General features: G+C 36.5%; 1 protein-coding gene across 1 annotated transcript in view; it reads right to left on the minus strand.

Moving 5' to 3' along the window:
• IL1RAPL2 (interleukin 1 receptor accessory protein like 2) overlaps positions 1–18,913 on the minus strand; it is a 575,701-nt gene that overhangs the window by 286,098 nt on the left and 270,690 nt on the right. Inside the window, exon 5 of the mRNA XM_068962509.1 lies at positions 18,284–18,358. Within this exon, the coding sequence (XP_068818610.1) occupies positions 18,284–18,358 (75 nt within the window). The remainder of the gene's footprint in view (positions 1–18,283; positions 18,359–18,913) is intronic.

An 18,913-nucleotide genomic window follows, 5' to 3' on the forward strand; every position in this document is an offset into this window, starting at 1 on the left:
TGTGAGTCTTTCACCTTAGTTAAGTTTATTCCTAAGTATTTTATTCACTTTAATGCTATCATAAATAGGATATTAAAAATTTCCTTTTAGGATTACTCATTAGTAATATAGTTAGTGTACAAAAATGCAACAGAATTTTTAATATTGATTTATATCCTGCAACTTTGTTGAATTAATTTATTAGATAACAAGGATTTTTCTGGAGTTTTTAAGATTTTCTACATATAAGATAATTTTACTTCTTCCTTTCTAATTTGAAATGCCTTTAATTTATTTTTCTTGCCTAATATCTCTGGCTGGGAGTTCTAGTATTCTAATAATATATTAAATAGAAATTGCAATGTGGGCATCCTTGACTTGTTCGTGATCTTAAAGGAAAAGCTTTCAGTTATTTTTACTGCTGAATGTAATGTTAACTGTAGGCTTTTGAAATATGGCCTTTACTATATTCAGGTGATTTGCTTCTCTTCCTAGTTTGCTCAGTGTTTTTATCATAAACGAGTGTTGAATTTTGCCAAATGATTTTTGCATCTATTGAGATAATCATGCGATATTTAACCTTTGTTCTGTTAATATGATGCATCACATTGATTGATTTCATATGTTAAACCATTCTCTCATCCCAGGGATAAATTCCACCTGGTCATGGTGCAGGATACTTTTCAGTTCAGTTCAGTTTCTCAGTCATGTCCTACTCTTTGTGACCCCATGGACCATAGCACTCCAGGCCTCCAACTCCCAGAGTCCATCACCAACTCCCAGAGTTTACTCAAACTCATGTCCATTGAGTCAGTGATGCCATTGAACCATCTCATCCTCTGTCGTCCTCTTCTCCTCTCACCTTCAATCTTTCCCAGCACCAGGGTCTTTTCAAATGAGTCAGCTCTTCACATCAGGTGGCCAAAGTACTGGAGTTTCAGCTTCAACATCAGTTGAACACTCAGGACTGATCTCCATTAGGATGGACTGGGTGGATCTCCTTGCCGTCCAAGAGACTCTGAAAAGTCTTCTCCAGCACCACAGTTCAAAAGCATCAATTCTTTGGTGCTCAGTTTTCTTTATAGTCCAACTCTCACATACATGACTACTGGAAAAACCATAGCCTTGACTAGACAGACTTTGCTGGCAAAGTAATGTCTCTGCTTTTGAATATGCTATCTAGGTTGGTCATAACTTTCCTGCCAAGGAGCAAGCCTCTTTTAATTTCATTGCTGCTGTCACCATCTGCAGTGATTTTGGAGCCCAAAAAAATAAAGTCTGACACTGTTTCCACTGTTTCCCCATCTATTTCCCATGAAGTGAAGGGACTGGATGCCATAATCTTACTTTTCTCAATGTTGAGCTTTAAGCCAACTTTTTCACTTTCATCAAGAGGCTCTTTAGTTCTTCTTCACTTTCTGCCATAACGGTGGTGTCATCTGCATATCTGAGGTTATTGATATTTCTCCCGGAAATCTTGATTCCAGCTTGTGCTTCCTCCAGCCCAGCGTTTCTCATGATGTACTCTGCATATAAGTTAAATAAGCAGGGTGACAATATACAGCCTGATGTACTCCTTTTCCTATTGGGAACCAGTCTGTTGTTCCATGTCCAGTTCTAACTGTTGCTTCCTGATCTGCATACAGGTTTCTCAAGAGGCAGGTTAGGTGGTCTAGTATTCCCATCTCTTTCAGAATTTTCCACAGTTTATTGTGATCCACACAGTCAAAGACTTTGGCATAGTCAATAAAGCAGAACTAGATGTTTTTCTGGAACTCTCTTGCTTTTTCGACGATCCAGCAGATGTTGGCAATTTGATCCCTGGTTCCTTTGCCTTTTCTAAAACCAGCTTGAACATCTGGAAGTTCATGTTTCATGTACTGTTGAAGCCTGGCTTGGAGAATTCTGACCATTACTTGACTAGTGTGTGAAGTGAGTGCAATTGTGCAATAGTTTGAGCATTCTTTGGCATTGCCTTTATTTGGGATTGGAATGAAAACTGACCTTTTCCAGTCCTGTGGCCACTGCTGAGTTTTCCAAATTTGCTGACATACTGAGTGCAACACTTTCACAGCATCATCTTTCAGGATTTGAAATAGCTCAACTGAATTCCATCACCTCCACTCACTTTGTTCATAGTGATGCTTCCTAAGGCCCATTCGACTTCACATTCCAGGATGTCTGGCTCTAGGTGAGTGATCACACCATCATGATTATCTGGGTTATGGAGATCTTTTTTGTACAGTTCTTCTGTGTATTCTTGCCACCTCTTCTTAGTATCTTCTGCTTCTGTTAGGTCCCTACCATTTCTGTCCTTTATTGAGCCCATCATTGTATGAAATGTTCCCTTGTTATCTCTAATTTTCTTGAAAAGATCTCTAGTCTTTTCCATTCTATTGTTTTCCTCTGTTTCTTTTTACTGATCATTGAGGAAGGCTTTCTTATCTCTCCTTGGTGTTCTTTGGAACTCTGCATTCAGATGGGTACATCTTTCCTTTACTCTTTTGTTTTTCACTTCTCTTCTTTTCACAGTTATTTGTAAAGCCTCCTCTGACAGCCATTTTGCTTTTTAGCATTTCTTTTTCTTGGGGATGGTGTTGATCCCTGTCTCCTGTGCAGTGTCACGAACCTCCATCCATAGTTCATCAGGCACTCTGTCTATCAGATCTAGTCCCTTAAATGTATTTCTCACTTCCACTGTATAATCATAAGGGACTTGTTTTAGGTCATACCTCAATGGTCTAGTGGTTTTCCCTACTTTTTTCATTTTCAGTCTGAATTTGACAATAAGGAGTTCATGATCTGAGCCACAGTGAGTTTCTGGTCCTGTTTTTCCTGCCTATATAGAGATTCTCCATCTTTGGCTTCAGAAAATATAATCAGTCTGGTTTTAGTGTTGACCATCTGGTGATGTTCATGCATAGAGTCTTCTCTTGTGTTGTTGGAAGAGGGTGTTTGCTATGATCAGTGCATTCTCTTGGCAAGACTCTATGAGCCTTTGCCCTACTTCATTCTGTATTCCATGGCCAAATTTGTCTGTTACTCCAGCTGTTTCTTGACTTCCTACTTTTTCCCCCCTCTAATCTCTAATCTTATTTTCTTCCTTCTACTAATTTAGGGAGAAATCTGTTATTTTTCTAGTTATCTGAGGTGTAGGTTAGGTGTTTTTTAAAAAACGTTTTCTTTATTATATAGGTGTTTATCACTATAAAATTCCAGTATTGCTTTTGCTACAACTTTAAATTTTGGTATCAGTTCAGTTCAGTTCAGTCGCTCAGTTGTGTCTGACTCTTTGCTACCCCTGGCAGCATGCCAGGCCTCCCTGTCCATCACCAACTCCCAGAGTCCACTTAAACCCATGTCCATTGAGTCGGTGATGCCATCCAACCATCTCATCCTCTGTCATCCCCTTCTCCTCCTGCCCTCATCTTTCCCAGCATCAGGGTCTTTTCCAATGAGTCAGCTCTTTGTATCAGGTGGCCAAAATATTGGTGTTTCAGCTTCAACATCAGTCCTTCCAATGAACACCCAAGACTGATATAGTATCTTTGGTTGACAGTTATGTCTTTCTTTTAGTACTTTGAATATACCATTTCATTTTCTTCTGGCTTCAACAGTTTCTACTGAGAAATTCACTTACAGCTTTATGGGTGACTCTTGTACATAATGAGCCACTTTTCTCTCATAGCTTTAAAAATCCTTTCCTTGTCTTTGATTTTTGACAATTTACTCATAACTTGTCATGGTGTGAACTGCCTGGGTTCACCTTTTTGGAATGTTTTATGGCTTCTTGAATCTGGATATCTACTACCTTTCCCAGATTTGGGGCTTTCTCCCATCATTTCATCAAATAAAATTTCTCCTTTGTCTTTCTTCCCCTTCTGAGACTCACAGTGCACATACTCATCTGCTTGTTGGTATCCCATAAGTCTCAGGCTTTTTTAAAAACTCATTTTCATTCTTTTTTCTTTTGCTCCTTTAACTGGATAATTTCAATAACCTGTTTTGAGGTCACTGATTCTTCTGCTCGATCATGTCTACTGTGGAACTTCAGTTTTTGTGTTTTGCAGCTCCAAAATTTCATTAAAATTTTTTTTTCTAATTCTTTGTAGATATTTTCACTTTGTTCATGCACCATTTTCCTGAGCTTGCTGAACATCTTCATAATGGTTATTTTTAACTCTTTGTCAGATAATCCATATACCTCCATATTCTTTAAGATTGGTTTCTGGAGATTGCTTGTTTGTTTGTTCCTTCAATTAGGACATGTTTTTCTATTTCTTTGTGTGCCCTGAGACTCTATGTTGCTATCCATGCATTTTAAAACATAGCCATCTCTCCATTCTTTTTTATCTAATTAAATTTTTTTATTTTGTATTGGAGTATAGCCAATTAACAATATTGTGATAGTTTCAGGTGGACAGCAAAAGGACTCAGCTATACATAGACATGTATCTATTCTCCCCCAAACTCCCCCTCCATCAAGGCTGCCACATATCTCTCACTCTTCACAGAAAATCTTCATATAGGGAAATGCTTTCACTAATAAACCTGTCTAGAGATTCTGAGAACTAACAATTTTCTGGGAATGCATCTTCTCTAGCTCTGGTCACTAGTCTTTCTGGAGCTTGTAGTATCTTGCTCCCTCTGGTATCTGTCTGAAATACACTATCTTGCACTGCCTCAAGCCACTGGGCTCTCTTTAATTTTCTGTGACCCCTAGGCATCCCAGGCATACTGATTCCTCATCAGTACCCTGTGTCAGTGCTTTGCTAAGTCCCACCAATAGCTGGAACACTGGATATATGTTTTACTCTTCTCTTTATCTCCCAAGGGAGAAGCTGTAAGTTGGGTTCTTCTTCCCAACTGCAAGCTATGCCAACTTGGGGAGGAGGCGACATAGTTGAAGCGTGATTTTTTTATGTTTTCAATGTAATTGTTCCTGGATTTGAGCTTGCCTGGGGTACTGTGACTTCCTATCTAATTTCTAGAGTTTTCATAAAGGCTTTCTGGATCATTTATTGTTAAGTGGGTGTTTCTGAAGAGGGGGAAGGTCTGAAGCTTCCTATTCTATCATCTTACCGATGTTACCTCATGCCTTGTATTTTTTGTTTATCTCAATCACATCAGTTAAATTCTAGTCTCCATAGGGACTATGACTACATTTAGCCATCTGTGTGTCTCCTTACACATAGTAGTTGTTCAATTAATATCTTAATGACTGGAAAAATCTTATCAATAACCCTAGTTCAGAATGAGAGTCCCTTCTTAAAACTTTCATTAATTCAGAATAGGCATTCCTCTTTACCAAATAAACCAAAGCAGGCACTTCTATCTTACTTAATAAAGGCATATATATTACCGAAATCCATATTTCCATAATGTAAATTTATGAATATTTAAAAATTATCCTTATGGTTTAAACTTGTACTGATCCTATTTTCTGCTAACACCAATCAATGAAGTAGTTGTAGGAAGAGACATCAGAAAGAAAAATTGAGAAGAAACAAGATATTTTGGTTAAGAACTAGAATAGTAAACAGGAGATTTAGAAGAAAAAGGAGGTATTCTTCACACACTAAATATCTACTATTTGCCAAGTACGGTACTGGAAAACAACTTGCTCAACAGTGCCAAAAGGTGTAAAATGATTCTGAAATGAAAGAGGCAATAGAGGAGGCCACATAATTAGACAATTATATGAAGATAATTAAATAACTTAGAGATGAGTCTCAGTAGAATTATGGTATTGAAGTAGGTTCAGTAAGGTGGAAAGTAAACGATATATGGTAAAACAGATGATCTATGTATAAAAGCAATTGGGTATGGACAGGAAAAATACAGATGGGACAGTATATCTTGAAGAGGAAGCAGGATACAGACAGTGTTTTTTTTCCAAATATGTATTTTGTTTAGTATGGGAGAAAATTTAGTCACGTATTTTGGGACAGAGTTTAAAAATGCAGTTCAAAGAAAGAATAATTGATAAGTAACAACAGATGTGGGAAGAGGTGGAATCAAGACCAGCGTAGATAATTTAAATTTGGAAAGAATTCATGGCACCTCTTCTTCCTAAAATAGAGAAAAGGGGAAAAGAAAAGATAAAAACTGAGACATTTTGAAATACAGAGGGGGCTTTGGAGGTTTTTATATTGAATGGCCTTGGTCTGTTTGTTCAGTGACTTTGGATATGACACTGGTTTCCAGATCTGTAGAATTAAATAAAAATGCACTGTTTCCTTCTGCTATGAAAAAAGATTACTGGGATGTAGTTAAATGCTGATGAGAGCAGAGTAAATACAATAAAACAACCCATTTGAAGAAGACAACTGGAAGATGATTAGTATAATTATTATTTGGCATATACAGACATGACGGAAGTCTGTTAATAGAAGGTTTAAAAGAAACAATACCCTAGTGAACTAACAGAATCATGGACTCACCTTTGACAAATAAGAAGTTCCACTCTTACTTAGCTATTTCTACACATTGTATGAAGGCAGGGTCTCCCCCTCATCTTTTGCAAAATTTAACATGTACCCTCCACTAGCATCATCTTGTTTTTGCTCGTGTTCTCCTTAAGAATACTTCACATATCAGAAGAATGGAAAAAGTAAAATATCAGACATCAACACATAGAACCAAAGAGCAAACACAGGCTACCAATCTACAAAGTTTAAGACCTAGTCTGATATACTAAGTGCTCACTCATGAGAACAATTGTTGCCAGCTTATAAGTGGCTCTGTGGATAAAGAATCTGCCGGCAATGTGGGACATCTGGGTTATATCCCTGGGTTGGGAAGATCTCCTGGAGGAGGGCATGACAACCCACTCTAGTATTCTTGCCTGGAGAATCTCATGGACAGACAAGCCTGGTGGGTTACAGTCCATGGGGTCACAAAGAGTTGGACACGACTGAAGCAACTGAACATGCACATACGTATGCAAGTTAGTGACTAGACTGAAATTGAAAATAGCAAAACATCCAGAAGTGACTAGTAGATCATCACTGCTAAACATTTGTACATATTTAATAGCAGAGTCAATAGAGTCATCTGATAATTGGTCAGGCATTCATTCAGTACCGATCCAGCTGATTCCTCACTATTATGTTCAGTTAAACTGCCTGTGGGCATCACAAAGAACTTTGATCTCCCCATGTGTCAATGGTTAATAATGACGCACCCTGTTTTCTAAAAATATTAAAGAAATTAAGTAAATAGTACCTGAAAAAAAACTTTGATTTACTAAGAGAAGTATGCTACATAAACACGAGACATGATTATTAAAATTAATCCTTTCCCTTCTATAATTCTTTTATCTAAAATTATCACAATTCTTTCCTCTCCAAAGAACCTAACATTTTTCCATAATTGAGGTAGGGGTTTTTCAGTTTGGCCTTAACCAGAATTCCCTCTCCTTTATGGCAGATTCTCATTACAATTGTTCACATTCCTTTTGTTTCTTTGCTGGCTCATCATCACACCATTGTCGTCATCTCACCAAGTAAAAAATCTCATCAAACCGTTTAGCTATTAAGTGGAAAATCATCATTAGAGCAATGGGAGGACTCTCAACACGTTTGCAACTAAGGAAAGCAAACCGTTATAGGCCCTCCATGGACAAAAGCTGCTATTCATGGAAAACAAATGTTTAAAGCATACACAAAATATTAATATATAGACGCTCCTGGGTTGATACTGCATTTGTAAACAAAACCAATCTGTATTTTTGGACATGATGCATACACTATTAATCTAATTTTAAAAATTCAGATACTGTTTCTGTTAGAACTGGTCTCAAGCTAGGTTTGCCTTTCACTTTTTTGATGGTGCTCCTTTTTCGCCCATGTGTTCTTAAACTGCTCCTAACCTCCAGGTGTGTCCTCCTTTGCATCTCTCTAAGCCCCAGTTCTTTCCAACCTTTTTGAGGGACCATGCCCAGTGGCCTTCCCAGGTGGTGCCGTAGTAAAGAATCCACCTGCTAATGCAGGAAATGCAGGTTCGAGCCCTGAGTCAGAAGAAGATCCCCTGGAGAAAGAAATGGCTACCCACTCCAGTATTCTTGCCTGAAGAATCCCATGGACAGAGGAGCCTGGTGGGCTATAGTCCATGGGGTCACAAAGAGTAGAGAATGACTGAACACAATACATGCCCAGTGGCAATACCTTTCTCTTATGGGAATCCAGTGTCAATTCTTCCAGTTCATATGCCACTGTCTTTAACTTTTCAGTATCCATTTGTTGCTTGATTTTTGGATGGTTTCTTAGTCTCACTTTCTCACCTTGATAAGAACCCAAGATTGGCATGCTCTTTTACCTGACCTATTTTCTCACCACCTTGCTGTAAGCTTCCAGCCTTCAGGTTGTTACCTTGACTCTAGACTATCAGCTATGGCATCAGAAGCCTCTGACATTTTCCTCCAGACCTCTTGCCTGTCCCTTATTTTGTGTTGAGTATGATCTGTGGTTCTCTACTATAACAGTACAGAAGATAATTAGGGAAAGGATGGGGAGGAAAGCAGGGAGGTTTTTTATATTTTCCAGCTAACAGCAACACATGTACCTGTTAACAAAACCAGACATTTTTATACCACTCCTGATAGCTCTATGTGATTTCTGGAAAAAACTATTTCTAAGGGCTTGCCAGGTGGTGCAGTGGTAAAGAATCTGCCTGCCAGTGCAGGAAATGCAACTGATGCAGGTTTGATCCCTGGGTTGGGAAGATCCCCTGGAGTAGGAAATGGCAACCCACTCCAGTATTCTTGCTTTGAAAATTCCATGGACAGAGGAGCCTGGTGGGCTAGAGTCCACAGGGTCTCAAAAAGTTGGACATGACTGAGCACACACACACAAGGGATCAAACGATATTCCAAAGTTTAAGCCACATCTGGACAAATAAAGTGTAGAAAATAATTAAGGGACTTATTTAAATAATGAAAAACCACCCTTCCTCTTCAATTCTGAAGACACTTAAAAGCGTTTACATGTGAATCACCGACATGATATTTCCCTCAATTTTTTACGTTTACCTATAATATGAAATCCACCTTTATTTATATAAAATAAGCTATTTGAGTTGGAAGTGGTGCCTAAATTATTATTTTTCCCCTAGTCCATGTTGGATGTTAAGACATAGTCAAAATATGTAGCTTAATTTTTTCCCTTTTCAGATATTTAAAAAGCATACACTAGCCACTACTCAAAATGCACTAGAAGACAAAATTGCTGAAAAGTATTATAAAGCTGGTGACATTTATGTTAATACAGACAGAACACGTTATTGGAGAATAGTGTCCTTAGTTGATACATATTCCTAATAAGTTCCCAAAGCAGAGAGTTTCCTAATGTATTTTCTAGTCTCTAATCTATCCTTAGTACCACTGAGTGACACAGATGAATTTCTTGGTATTGGTTCAGATGATGGAGCATACATGCAGCTTTCTGGTCATTTAGGTGTAAATGCCTTTGGAAAGTTTTTATATACTGTCTTGTGTTTCACAGCCTGTTTTCAGGTATGCCTGTAGTTTCTGAATTACTTTGCCATTTGAAAATATGCTTTGGCATGTATTACAGTGGTTAAAAATTCAAAATAATGCTTTTTAACTCATTTCTATTTTCCCACTGAATTAATTCACACTTGATACTCTTAACTTGTTCATATAGGATCACTCGCCTTCTATCCAAAATTCTTTTTTTAATAAGGGAACTAAACTAAGTCCCCAGGAGACTGTGTAAACAATGGTACTAACATTAATGGATATTATGGGTAAGTGTTAAGAGTGTCAACTTAGGTCTCACTATTTATAAACTGCTCACTAACATCTCTGAGCCAAATTTTCTTATTTTAAAAATGGGCCATAGACATTTCTCCAAAGACATACAAATGACAAATAAACACATAAAAAGATGCTTAACATAATTAACCATTTTGGAAGTATAAATCAAAACCAAAATGAGATACCACTAAACACCTGCTAGGATAACTATATCAAAGAAATGGAAAATAACAAGCATTGGTGAGGATGTGGATAAACTGGAATGCTTGTGTATTTCCACTGAGAATGTAAAATAGTGTATTTGCTTTGCAAAAAAATCTGGCAATTCCTTAAAAGGTTAAATATAGAGTGACCAATGACCTGACAGCTCTATTCCTAGGTATAAATGACAATTCAAGAGAAATAACATACGTCCACACACACCGAAATTGTACACTACTATTTATAGCAGCATTGTTTATAATAGCCAAATAAAGGAAACAAGAAAAATGTCCTTAAGTTGATGTATGGATAAATAATATTTGTTATATCCATACAATGGAATATTATTTGGCAGTTAAAAAGAGGTGAAGTACTGATATAAACTACAATATGCTTGAATCTTGAGAACAATATGTTAAGAAGCCAATCACAAAAGACCACATGTTGTACAAATTCATTTATATTAAATGTCCAGAATAAGCAAATTTATAGACAAGGAAAAATTATTAGCGGATTGCCTAGAGATGGTGGTGGGAGTGAAGGTAGGGGACTGAGAAGTGACTGCTAATGGGTTTGGAGTTTCAGGGGGCATATTAAAATGTTCTCAAATTGATTGCAGTGAAGGTTGCACAACTCTGAATGTATTAGAGTTAATTGAAGTATATAATTTGTCAGTCAGCTATATGGTATATGAAAAATATCTTAATGATTCTCTTAAAAATGGGACAAATAGTTGCATCTATCTCATAGAGTTATTGGGAGGATTAAATGATATAATGCATATAAAGTATTAATATAGTGTCAGTATATAGTCATGTGAAAAGTGAAAATGTTAGTCACTCAGTCCTGTCTGACACTTTGTAGCCACCAGGCTCCTCTGTCCGTAGAATACTCCAGGCAAGAATACTGTAGTGGGTAACCATTCTCTTCTCCAGAGGACATTTCTGACCCAGGGTTTGAACCTGGGTCTCCTGCACTGCAGGCAGATTCTTTACCATCTGAGCCACCAGGGAAGCCTCAGTACGTGGTAAGCAATCACTAAATGATAGCTCTATTGCTACTATGGATTACCTGGTAGCTCAGCTGGTAAAGAATTTGCCTGCATTTCAGGAGACCCTAGTTCGATTCCTGGGTTGGGAAGATCTGCTGGAGAAGGGATGGTCTACCCACTCCAGTATTTCTGGGCTTCCCTGGTGGCTCAGCTGGTAAAGAATCTGCCTGCAATGCAGGAGACCTTGGTTTGATCCCTGGGTTGGGAATATCCCCTGGAGAAGGAACCACCTATCCACTCCAGTATTCTGGCCAGGAGTATTCCATACAGTCCATGGGGTTGTAAAGAGTCAGACATGACTAAGCAACTTTCACTTTCTACTGCTACTTAATACTACTGGCAATAAAAATTATTAAGAGTAGTAGAGTTATTATTAAATAATACTACTAAGTATTATTATAACAATAATATCTATTATTAGTAGAACTATTACTAAATAATCTCTATCTACTTCATATACAGTTATAATACATATAATACAATTGCTATATTTGTTAGTATATTACTAAAATATCTCTATTAGCCTGATAGCTTTTCTGAGGATATAATTTTGGGCCTTAGATAAAGTTACCATACTCAGTACGCTATAAAAAAGTAACAAACTCTGCAATCAGACAAATCTGATTGAAATCCCATTTTTACTGGTTACTAAATATGTAGCCTCAGAAAAGTTATTTTATCTGTCTGAAACTGAGTGTCTTCACCTGCAAAATGGTTCAACAATACCTACTATTACTTTGGGCTCTTGTGAGGAATAAATAAGACAGTGTATGTACAAATGCGTATTGTAGTGTCTATACATAGTAAATTCTCAAATAAGTTTTAATATGCATAAAATCATGATATTGGCATTAGTGAAATTGTGATGAAACACCCCAAAGTTTATACTAATATGTCAATGAGGCATAAACTTCAGCAATGCCCCAAAATAGCAATATACAGAATAGAGGTCTGGTCAACAATTATGCTATTCCTAAGGTGTGTGGCTCAGAGGTTAAAGCGTCTGCCTCCAATGCGGGAGAGCTGGGTTCGATCCCTGGGTTGGGAAGATCCCCTGGAGAAGGAAATGGCAATCCATTCTAGTATTCTTGCCTGGAGAATTGCATGGACGGAGGAGCCTGGTAGGCTACAGTCCACGGGGTTGCAAAGAGTTGGACATGACTGAGTGACTTCACCTTCAAGGTGTTCATAATTAACTTGTTATATTAAAGATAAATCTTAAATAAAGTGTTAACATTTTTCTTTTCATTATCAAGTGGCTCAAACAAGTATCATTAAGTTATATAAATTTAAAGTAAGTAAACCAGTGTCAGTCTCAAGCATCAATATGACAGCCAACTCTTATGGAAAAAGCTGGCCCAGAATTTCCAAAGCTGTGAATAATGCACACATCTTACAATCTGGGGAATAGAATGGCTTGCAGTTTGGGATAGCTCAGGCTAAGCTTGTACATGTTATCCTGTAAAAAATAGATCTTTTGGAAACAGTTCACTAACCCTAGAATATCTACAAGGGACAGTGAATGCTGCCATGAACCAGCTCCAAATGTGTGTGCCAAGAATGCTAAGTGAACTCATGATACCCTTCTTCCTCTCCAAAGTCTTCACTTATTCAAGATTAAATAAAGGTTTTCAAGGAGTTACTTGAAGTTAAAAAGCACAGGAGTATACAAAAATTAAAGTAATTTAAAGCAATCCCTTGCTACCAGAATTATATACATGCATATAATGTGATTCATGATACATATATATGATTCCAGCTAATGGAATACTCATATATTGCTATTTATATTGATATTAATTGTGGCTTGACATTTTAGCTCAGTTGGTTGGTGACCTGCTTTGGATTATTTGTTCTATGACAACTTGAGAAGTAGTTGACTGATTTTGCTAAACTGAAGAGACTCAGGGAGATCCTAAGTTTCCATCTTCAGTATTTACCATACTGAAGGAATGGTGGGTATTTTATTATTATAATATATTATATCCTGGCAATTTTTGATTATTTTAAAACAATTTAATACTTGGAATGAGGCTACAACATTTTGTCATTATATTGAGTGAATCTCAAAGAGTATGGAATTGCTAATTTATGAGGTCCTGCCACAAAGAAATCACCCTCCCTTTTCTCATCTCTGTTTTGGCCATTATCATGTGCGTATGCATGCTAAGTTGCTTTAGTCCTGTCCAACTCTGCAGTCCTATGGACTGTAGCCCGCCAGGCCCCTTTGACCATGGGATTCTCCAGGCAAGAACACTGGAGTGGGTTGTCATGCCCTCCTCCAGAGGATCTTCCCAACCCAGGGATCGAACCCATGTCTCCTGCGGCTCCTGCATTGGCAGGTGGGTTCTTTACCACTAGTGCCACCTGGGAAGCCCAAGCTGTTATCATATTGCATTGTAATTCTACTTACACATCTCTCTTCCCCACTAGACTTTGAAACACCTTAAGGCCAAGGCCCTCATTTTATTCACCTCTATATTCCTAGGATCTAACACAGTATTTGGGATTCATTAAGAACTTGAAAAGACTCTGATGCTGGGAGGGACTGGGGGCAGGAGGAAAAGGGGACGACAGAGGATGAGATGGCTGGATGGCGTCACCAAGTCGATGGACGTGAGTTTGAGTGAACTCCAGGAGTTGGTGATGGACAGGGAGGCCTGGCGTGCTGCGATTCATGGGGTCGCAAAGAGTCGGACACAACTGAGGGACTGAACTGAACTGAACTGAACTGAACTGAAGAACTTAAAAAACGTTTTAAGGTAAATTGAGTTAAATAAGAGGAAAAAAAGGGAGATTTGACTGAATAGCTAACTTCCTAATTCAGGTTTCAATTAGTTATTTACTTTTGCCTTGTAGTCCTAAGTATTGCATTAAATACTATCTTTTTCCTTATTCTCTTGTAATATACAGTGGTCTCTTAGGGGACTTAAAATAATTTTCAGTAGAAAATGATATGCTGGTGAAATCGATTTCTGACCAAGATTAACACTCCTTATACACACAGAGAAAGTTTGAGCCTGTAGGACAAAGCACAGTCATTAAATATGAATTTAAACAGCCTGTAAAAATAAAATAAATCCTGAATGAGATAGATGAGAAATAGAGAATCTTTTGTATTGGATCAGATTCATCTGGTATTCAATTAGCTTGGGATTATTCCACTCCTCTGAGTTTTTCTTATATAATTTAGACCCCCAGGTTTTAACTCTTTAACACAAAAGAGAAAATAAACAGTGTTTATATTTATTTTATGCATAATGCTGACTGGTAATTTAAGTCTTAGGAAACTTCCAGGAAAAATAGCTATCATCATCAATGAGAAGAACAGGGTACATTTCCAAATTCACCTTTAATTGAAATTAAATATCACATTTCAAATCTTTCCATCCACATGTGTTCATGGATTTTTCAAAATTTCTAGGAGTCTGTTACAGTTTGTAAAGCATGTATTTGTGTTCTTTAAAAAAAAAAAAGCTGAATCCAAAAGAAAGTTCTAACTAGCATCAACACATTTCAAGTGGGGCAGATGCCTCTATGATGTTTTAATAATTTGATATTAAAACATAATATGAATTAATATACTGTGATAGTGTTATTTTTTTCTTGTAAAACCATTGAAAATATATTGCTTTTCAACTGCCAGAAACCTAATTAGCCCTGGTATAGCAAAGGTTTATTCATCAAATTCAAAGCTAAATTTACCCTTGGAGAGAGAAAACAAATGGAAGATTATAGGACCAATTTGGATTTGTGTGTGTTTTTAATGCATTGCTTTTGTCTTTATATTTCATACATTGCCACAAGCAGTTTTAGCTGAATAGGCTTGTTTTGTGAAAACAAAAGTTTTAATGTTATTTAAGAACATGTTTATCACCTCAAAAGATATAGTTATTTGGTTAAGATTAATCTTCTTTCAGCATCACAATGTGAACACAATTTAGCAACAACCAAACTGTCATCACTATGTCAGCAAACAGTATGTAAATTTCTAGAATCTTGTGGATGATTAATTGATTACACTATAGGAGAGAGAAAGTCAAGATGTTTATTTTCCTCTAGAGACACAACAAAATATCTGTACTGATGCCAACTCCATGCAATAAAAAGTATTCATTTTAACCCCAAATTTTAATTTACTAGCTTGCCTTTACAAATATGCAGAATTGAAATCTTATTGTATTCCTCAAAAAAGCACAAAGTAAATAATAATTCCAGATCATGTTTTCAAAACAGTCTTGAAATCGATACTTAAATAGCTCCTATAATATTTCTAATTTGGCATAAAATGCCTGCGTGAGACTCTTGTTCATGGGGAAAACAGAATTCAAGATATTCTGTAGAAAATTAATTAACGTTTGCTCTGTGTATCTATTGTTTGACAAACTACACCTAGCTTAGTCGCTAATGATAAACATTTTTGTTTGTTTATGACTTTGAGGGTCATAAATCTAAGAAGAGTGCAGTTCAAAGGTTTATCTCTGAACTTAAAAGTCAGGGCATTTCGGACTGGAGGATTCACTTCCAACATGGGTTTACACTCATTCACTCACATGTCTGGTTCCTTGGTTCTTTTTTGGCCTTTCTTTCATCAAATGGTATCTCATCCTCTAGGGCCTCTACACGTGGCTTGAGTTTCTCACAGCATGGTAATCTGAGACCAGACTAAGAGACCCAAAGTGAAGTTGTGAGATTTCTTTTGGCCCAGCCTCCAATATCCTCAAATATCATTCCTTCCATACTCTATTGGTCAAGTATTTCCCAGACAAACCAGATTCAAGGGAGGTGGAATGAGAAACTACATTTAAATGGTAGGAATAGGAGAAAAATCCGGGGCTAACTTTAATCCACTATAATGTTATCTCAAAAATTTTAAATATTGGGATTTCGCAAATCTGAACTTGGTAATGTCCTTAGCCATTTAGTTCAGATTGTTATATTTTGGGTAGTTCTCATTTCAGTTCTAGTTTTAAGGATATCTGAAGCTGCATGTGCTTGGTAAATTTTAAAAAATGAAGGAAAATAATTTCTAGAGGTTTTGAGACCTTACTGAATCCTAAAACTTTTCAAGATATACACAAGGATGTCCAATCACCCCAGTTATCTTTCTCTAGCTCAATTTTATGCTTAGGATTTCTAAGCCCTCATCACTCTGTCTACAGAGCCCTCCACACACACACTGAAGAGTTCTTTGACATTTAAAGAGCTCCTAACATCACCTTACTGTTGAAGCATGAATAAATTACAACACAAAATGATTTCCATTTGTGAATAAACAGTACTAAATAAATGTGTGGAAAAGTTAAAATCACTTAAAATTAACCAGTCATGTGCTCCTTGGAATGCCAAAGATCTTGTTTAACTGATTTTGTTTTTCTTTCTCAGAATTACATGGTTGATTTAGCATCTTGGAGAAACAGCCTTTCTGGAATGAAAAATGGGCAGGTTTCCATTTTTCTGTCAATAAAGTTGTTTTCAAATTATGCAACAAAATAAAAACTGAAACGTTCAGCCTTGCATCTAATGTAAATTGGAAGCAAATTACTTTAGTGCTTTTACGGGGTGATATTCGTGAGTTATTTTGACATATATATCTAAGTTGGAATATATATATATATCTTAGGGATAGTCCTGAATAACACAGCCAAGTGTGACACCCAGTGAATCTGAATGAAATTTACTCCCTACAGAAGTTTCCCTCCTTTCTTTAGAGCAACATTCCTCAAACTTTTCTGTTGAAGTTTGCTTAATGGCAGAGGAAAATGAAGAAGCATCTCCCTAGAGGCCACAAACACAAAATTTAGTCATGTTTTCTTTGAAATGGTTGTGTGAATTTTGCTTTCTACTCTTTATGTCATGTTTTCATATAAAAATAACTTATCCATTTGAATCTTCAACAAATGATACAAGATCATTTTATGGTTTCATGTAACCCCTGGCAAACCAGTGAGTACTCTTGAGGTATTTTATACCAGCATGGATGGAAAGATGTAAATAAAACTTACTGAAACAGTGTGTCAGCACATCTAGATTTGGCTTTAACAAAATGTGAAAGACTCTGCAAAGTGATACACAGATGGTGGGGAGAGAGCCATAGTCTAATACTTTGTCATTATCTACAAAATATTCAGCATTTTTACAGCCTACTCTTGATAACATGTTTATTATTTTGTTTTTGTTTTAAAATATTGAACTCTGGTACTCATATGTATGGCTAGGCTGCATTAACTATAATGTGCTATGTTTCATTTTTTCAAAATGAACAAGCTCTTAAGAATAGGTGAGAGGAATTTCTCACATATTTTCAAGATATAAACAAGCCTTAAAAAATAAAAATTGGATTGGAAAGATCAAAGTTTGAGTAAGAAACTTCCAAAGCGAGTCAAATATTGGGGCCAATTCATCTTCCCTGGCTATATAATTGGTAGGTACCACTGTGGTCATATATTTCAATGTCACATGCCCAAAGTACAACTAATAACTTTGCCAGCATATTTACCTCGTTATCATGTTTAGTATTACAGAAATTATCTGAAGTGAAGAATAGAATAAAACCCAAGATAGATGAAAGCTCACAGATGTTGTATAAAGAATGTAGTTTAATGGACATGGTTTGAAAGAGACACTAGCAGGCCTCTGAGTTTTAAGCTTAAAGTTCTTAGAATATAAGGATTAGTCGTAAGAGACTCAAAAAGAGGCTCAACACCTTGCGTCTTTATTTCAATCTGTGAAAAGACAGTATCATCCGTAAATCAACTTGTTTCTTTTTGTTACACTATATTATTTATAAACATGCAGGATCTCAACCTAAAAACAAGTTTTAAAGTTTTAAATACTCTTGAATTGTGCCACTGGAAATAATATTATCAAATCATTCTAAAGGTTGTACTGAGGGGCTGTTTTATTTTGAAAAAGGGCTTGTTCTCCAGGAGTTAATGCCCTCTGAATAAAAATTTTGTATGGACAAGCATGAAAGTTTTCTGTACCAATCACCAATGCATGACACCCTAGAATCTATCAATGACAGAGTCAAAAAGCTCTGTCCTATAGCACAGTAAATACCCAGTGTAACCAATTAGTATTACCATTCCTTGATGCAATACAAACTCATCCTTAAACTGCTATTGCACTGAACTCTGGGGTTATAAATGAGCAGACACAAATTGATTTGCATATAATATCAGTAGCAGTAAACCTATCTTGGTTCATGTAATTTTCTCCATCTGTTAACAGAGAGCAAGTTTAGGATCTATTATTCTCTGACGGAGACTTACCCAGCTGGACATCTATAACACTTGGCTGATTCTCCATGGGGAACAATGGCTTGGGAGGTTTGTCTGTGAGTAAAGCTAGAAGAGAAAATGAAAAAAGGTAATGAAACAATTGAAATAAATTACAGGATGAGAAAGATTCTATCCTGTATGGTATTTAATGTCTGTAAACTTAATAGTATGTAAACATTTATCAGACAGTGTTCCTACATGAGTTGTTACTCTATCCATACAATATCCATTTCCTAGCACATTTAAAGTGCTGTTGATTCACTGTAAATTGGCTACTTACTTTGAAAGCTACACTTTCCAACAAGATCAAATGAATATCTACTTTGAATGGTTTTATAAGCTTGTGAGTGTAAAGAAATAGAGATTTTAAAAGTATAATCATATAAACATTAAATCTTCATACCCACGTAAAATATTCTTTTTTTTTGCAAAGTCTATGTATTTAATTAATTGTTCAGTTTTCTATAATGACACTATGACAATACAGCCCCAAATATGTTTTGCCCCAAAGTATATGTTGCAAAGGGGGGCACATATTTTCCTATAACTCAAGGGAAAGGTCACAGGATGTCCGAGAACATGTATGTACTTCCTCATTTTAGTCTGTTTCATTAATGACAT

The sequence above is a fragment of the Capricornis sumatraensis genome, chromosome X, assembly GCF_032405125.1.
Source record: "Capricornis sumatraensis isolate serow.1 chromosome X, serow.2, whole genome shotgun sequence".
In the NCBI taxonomy this organism is placed as follows: Eukaryota; Metazoa; Chordata; class Mammalia; order Artiodactyla; family Bovidae; genus Capricornis; species Capricornis sumatraensis.